This window comes from Patiria miniata, unplaced genomic scaffold (genome assembly GCF_015706575.1).
Source record: "Patiria miniata isolate m_02_andy unplaced genomic scaffold, ASM1570657v1 HiC_scaffold_20, whole genome shotgun sequence".
NCBI classification, from domain to species: Eukaryota; Metazoa; Echinodermata; class Asteroidea; order Valvatida; family Asterinidae; genus Patiria; species Patiria miniata.
This window is the reverse complement of record NW_024037059.1, coordinates 40,366,709-40,372,867: the sequence shown is the minus strand read 5'-3', so window position 1 is coordinate 40,372,867 and position 6,159 is coordinate 40,366,709. Positions and strand designations below refer to the sequence as shown.

The 6,159-nt window shown below is 36.0% G+C and overlaps 1 protein-coding gene across 1 annotated transcript in view; it reads left to right on the top strand.

Annotated features, from left to right (window-relative positions):
• Nucleotides 1-1,334: 1,334 nt before the first annotated feature.
• LOC119729184 (ras-related protein Rab-10-like) overlaps nt 1,335-6,159 on the top strand; it is a 31,331-nt gene continuing 26,506 nt past the window's right edge. The window contains exon 1 of the mRNA XM_038201724.1: nt 1,335-1,538. Coding sequence (XP_038057652.1) covers nt 1,412-1,538 — 127 coding nt within the window. The 5' untranslated portion in view covers nt 1,335-1,411. The remainder of the gene's footprint in view (nt 1,539-6,159) is intronic.

Genomic DNA, 6,159 nt, shown 5'->3' with positions numbered 1-6,159 from the left:
ACACTCTCCAATAATTTTGTTTTATTACTCAGAACAACTGGTATCTTTTAAGCTGGTCTGTGATATGAGAAGATACAGGACAGTTTTAAAAATTGGTTACTGTTTTTGATAGTTTAAATGAGATTTACATTTGAACACTAGTACATTTTTTTTGTTAAACCAGGCCGTCTGCACAGAAATGTTTAATTACTTAAATTTCATTATTATTTAAATTTTGACAATTTTTTTCTGATTTTGTTTGTTTGTTTTAATAATGACAGATTTTATTGCTTCATTTGTCATAGTTTTATTATTTTTTTTTCCTTTTTATCCATTGTAACATGACCAACAAACATGAACAAGTACAACACTTGCCTTTTGGTCATGTATTTTAGACACAAAACTATTTTCAATTATATAAACTGTACAGCCATTTAACTGTAAATTATTTTATTTTAGTTTGAGCTTTTCCCCCTATACTTGTGTGTGACAGTGCAGATAAGGAGAACATTTAGATTGTTCACCGGAAAAAAATAAAAGTACTCATGACATAAATTACATTTCTTTGAGTAGATTGGTGTCATTCTTTTGTGCATATATTAAATATGTCTTCAATTTTGTGCTTATTTTGATTCTCAATATCAAAGTTTCTTACAAAAGTACATATTTGATGATTTTAGACGAGCTTTATTTCAAAAACTTCTTTTTTTTTATAATAAAGGCCAAGAAATTTAGTCGAGTCGTTGAAATCATGACAGTTTCAATCATAGAATGTTTCAATCTATTGAGTGATGATTATTAATTTTTTTATAAGCGCGTGTCCACTGCGGCGCTGCTGGGCAATTTTATGTTGAATTCTTGCAACCCTTTAATATCAGTTAAAAAAAAATTATAATACTCATAAGCACTGTTTTGAATTGTCTGAAACTTCTTTGTCGAACTTCTTTCCCATTTCCCCCTCAAAGTTCATGACTTGTAGTTGTATGTCCTTCACATGCAAATTTTATACTCCACATTTCGGTAGTGACAATGCGGGTAAATAAAAACTGGGAAGACTGATCCCCCGGCCCCCAGTGACGACAATTAATGAATAAACATAACTCGTGACCAGGGATGACTCACAGGTGAAAGGTTATTTACCTCTGTCGTTATTCGTCCACAATTTAAACCCACAATGCATTGCAATTTAACAGTTTTTACTACCGGTAACAAAAATACAACCAAATTGTATACTAAAAACACAAAGTTATTCTCTGAAAACACATTTAAAATAAATCTTAATTTATATTTAACATTTTAATTTGCGGTGAGAAGTTTTTATTTGAGAATTTTTAAATTGGCCAAATCAGAAATACGACTGCGGTAACGTCCGGCGGCCATTTTAGGGTTGGACATACTTGGCATACATTTCTGCCACTTTTTACACACAACAATGGCGAAAAAGACGTACGATTTGCTGTTTAAATTACTACTAATCGGAGACTCCGGTGTCGGGAAGACGTGTATTCTCTTCAGATTTTCAGACGATACATTTAATACAACATTTATATCAACGATAGGTGAGTATTGCGCCATTTCTGTCTTGAACAAAACCGTCTGCTCGTCATGTAAAAATATGTGAAGTCCATTTCTTCATGCCATTTGTTTGTACAGTCATGACAGTATCGTGATAATTGTCAAATAGGTGTGTACTGATTTTTATTCAGTACTAGTAAGTACTATTGGGAAAAAGGTTGTACAAAAATGCACAATTTGTAAAATCGCAAAATATAACTTAGATTATATGTACATTGATCAAGACTTCAAGAAGTGCAGAATTTATTCCCTGTTTTTATTGGACAAACATGACAAATGTTGGACTTGACTGGGAAGTTGTTTTTGTTTTTATTTTATTTGGCAGTAGGGCCTAGGCCTATTTTAATTTGAATGTGAACTGGTCTGGTGGTCCCCAATTTTATTTTAGCTCTTTTAAGTTTTACCGGCACAGCACGTGAACCAAACACCGTTGGACAACAGTGCTCCATCATTATCACATTTCATTGGTTGTATTTTTTTTGTTTTGTGTATTTTATAAACACGTAAACAAGATGCCTTTTTAGAGGTGGGGTGTCTTTTTTTAACTATTATCTGGGAGTATTATGTGGGAGTGGGATGAATCTTTATGTGACTGTATCAATGGCAATGCTTTTGGTTCTATGAAATAATAAATGTCGCTTCGATTTGTACGTGTTGTGTTTGACTTTATTTTTAAGACTAGAATTTACTGTAAATCATTAATTTAACATATGCACTTGTGAAGTTGTGGTACCCATACATTGTGCAACTGCAAGCCTTTTGCTTTGCAGACCATGTTTGTGACTTGAACTACATGTGACATGTACATGTACATGTAAATACATTTTTCTTTGTCGATAATCATTAAAAAAATACCCTAACTCATTCATAGTGGTGGGATTAAAATCTGGATTTTTAAAAACCGGTATGAATTCAACCATTCAGTTAGGATTTTGGAAAACGGATACATATATTCGAAATCAACCTTTAACAATAATTAAGTCTTTTATATTTTGTGACACAAGCCAAAGGAAATAACATTGAACATCCCCCATTTTGCTCGACAGTCTCTGCTTGCAACCACATTCACCCATTGGTCTTCTTGGAACATGAATAGCCTGCCAATTTCACTGATCAGAGAATTCCTACTCATGTTTTCAACGTGACAGCTCCGGCATGTCCCGAGTGTTTTTGTAAAGGCCCAGTGGACATTGAATCCCGCAAACCTGTGTGTACATTGTTGTTCCCAATCCATGTGGAGGATGTTGCATACAGCACCTTACTTGTCACTTTTTATTGGCATGACTGTGAGCTTTTGGTAAAATCGGATAAGTACCGTACTTTTCGGAATATAAGCCGCGGCTTATACGTTGAATTTGCCCATGAAAATGTTTACTGCGGCTTATACACAGGGCGGCTTATACGCCGAGACTTGAAGAATAAAAATGACAGTTACATACATGTACTGGTACAAGAAGAGATGTGTTGTTGAAATAATTATCAATTAAGAAAGTCATTAACAAACCGAAAGCACATCCCACAAAAAGATACCGAGCGGTAAAAAGTACGGCTAGTGAAAGCTGTCCCTTGGACATCGACAACCGGCCGTACGTGATGCTGCCTATGCTGCATGCATGCTGCATGGATTCCCCATGGACCACACCATTTGTGGTAATAAACGGGTGCACTTTCTTGGGAACAATAATTACCAATATTTCCCCAGTTTAAAAAAAGGAAAAAGACAACTAATACTTTTTATGGAGTTTGAAACATATCTTTATTTGATAATCAGCTGTTCAACGTCACAATATAATTTTTTTTTCTTGAAATGTATTCAAGAAACGATGTAAAACTCAAAACAGGGGTGAAACCACCCCCACGAAATTAATGGATACGTCCATAAAAATCTTGGCATCGTGTTGACTGTTTTCGAAGAAAGTTACGATCCAAACTTGAAGTTTTGACATTACTACTCGTTAGTAATCACAACAATTAATTTTGATAAGTTTTGCTGTAAAAACGGACTTATTTATCCTGTAGGACAAAACAACTCAGCGTCTGTTGCCACAAAGCAGGATTTGTAGCGCTCCAGTCAGACAACACATGGTGGGTTGCATACTCTCTCAAGTGCTGGGGGAAAGTAATGTCATTCGCCGGCACAGGCTCACTGACGAGCCAGCCGGCAGCAATTCCCGTTTTTTATTTCTCATCATCAATTTCCATATTTGTTTGTAAGAGTAATCGACTGTAAATGATTTGACATAACATTTGTGGCCCTTTTATAGCTTTCGTAGTGCAAATGGAACTGGTTCAGAGCATTTTGACTAGAATTTGGAGGCCTTACAAAATTGAACCACTGTGGTTGGTGCGGCTTATACGCCGATGCGGCTCATACGCCGACCTAAAATCTTAATTTGCAGATTTTTGCGTGCTGCGGCTTATACGCCGCGCGGCTTATATTCCGAAAATTACGGTAACCGTTATTTTGAAATCTCCAATTATTCCCTCTCATTAGTATTTTTCTAACTCACAAATCCACCACTGTACAGATATACATGTACTGTACTTACAAATATGAATGGAAAAATTTAATACATTTCTGTTGCACTCTTTGCATCAATTGGTGATCACAGAGATTTGTAAAAGTATTATTCCTACCCCCTCCCCCCTGTGTGTTTCACTAGGAAGTAGGAACCTTCCCCACTCCTGCAAATTCCAACACCACACAGTATGGTAAACTCAACACCAAAACTGTTGGACTATGATTATGCTAGTATGCCTAACCCCATGCATAATCAGTTTATTAGTGCAGTACTCTCTCCAACAGATTCCAACAAACCCTGGTGTTGGAGTTATGACTGGATGGGAATTGTTAAACAAGACCAGACTGGCATATGTACATGTACATGTATAAGCACATATCCACTATCCAGTATAACTTGTGGAAGGAATATTTCAGAGAAATGGAAACACAGTGCCAAGTATTTTTGTTGGCACACTTGAGTACTTTATACTGAAGAAGTGTTAGAATGCGAAGAAGTGTTTTGTTGGCTAATTTTGTAAACATACTGTACATTCTGTTCGAAGTTGTCCTTTCAGTCAAAATCAATCAAGTGACTGTTTTCAACAGTTAAGAGCCCCCAGCCTACATACAATGTAAAGTAGGATTGACTGGCTGTGACTGTTTATGTACCAGTAGTCCAGTACCTTGATTCAGATATATGTTTTGAGTGTAGGTGATTGATAAGCCAGCTGTGCCTACCACTTGCCTGTGTTTGTCTGTTGACTGAATTTGACTATTTACAGTGCTTGCTTGAAATGTGATCTGATTGTTGGTGGCTAGCCTGTGTAAAAGGCATGACAGGGGAAGAGGATTGATTTTTTGACTCTCTGTAACTGTGCAGATTGTAGGAGGGATTTTTTTTTCTTCATGGGATTACCAGTATATAGTGTGGAGAGATTCCAAATTGTTGGACTAGTGTTCCCCTGTACAGGAGATTTTTCTGGGTTTTGAGAAATCATTGACAGACAACGTAAACATTTGTGTATATACTTCCTCATGGAAGTCCATATTGTAATGAAGATATAATTTACATGGAACGTATTTCCTCAGTAGTCTTAGTTAACAGATCCCTTGCACTGTATCTACAATGCAGCTATCGGGTTTGGTCCACATAATGAGAAGACATTGTGAGTTAAAGTGATAGTAAATTATTCTTAAACATGCATTTCCTATGCTAGTTCGAGTTTCCCCTCGAAAAATAGATTTGATTTGAATTGCTATTTCCATAGTAATATAAAAGTCATGCACTTTTGAATGAGACATTGAATGAACAAAAATCCACTGGGTTTAATTTATTAAATATAGTAGACTTGTACAAAATTTGAATTAATTGTGGCCCAACAATATTTTGGCACTCGCTGGGTGGGTTCATTTGTACGCAAAAAGAAATCCTTTTTTTTCAGAGGTGGAAAAAAGTAGGGGTTTTTTTTGGTTGCTAAAACAGAACATACATGTACAAATTGAAACTTTTTTAGGAGAAAAAACCTTTTGTTTTTTAAGAGCATGGGGCACACATCTTTTGAAGGACAAAACCCAACCTTGAATTTTTAACTTTAAGATAACAACATGAAGTTGACAGTACTGGTGGTACATGTACATGTGTGTACTTATTGCTGATGTTTTAAATTTGATTGAATCAGTTTTATAGCAGAGCAGCCTTAATTATAGGATTCCATGCATGTATTATAGAGGGCGCTCTTCAGGTTTACAACAGGGACAAAGGAGGACACTTACCCCATTGCTGGTAATACACTCTGTTATGATATACATTTGTACTTCATTATGATTTTTGTTTTGCCTTACTCCGTCTGTTTGGAAGGGAAGGGGGGGGCTGGAAATATTCCCCTATCGTAGCAGGGGTTGGCAAAGATGGTTTGTCATAAAGCGTGTTTTTTTTTGGGCGGGGGGGGGGGGGGGGGGGGGGGAGAATAACAATCATAAAGCTGTTTTTTTTTTATATGCAGGTCAATAAGCAGCCGTTTGATTATTCAAAACTATAATTGAATTGGGAATGATTAATTGTTGAACAAAATCAATCATATTCTTGAGGTTCTAAGCTGAAT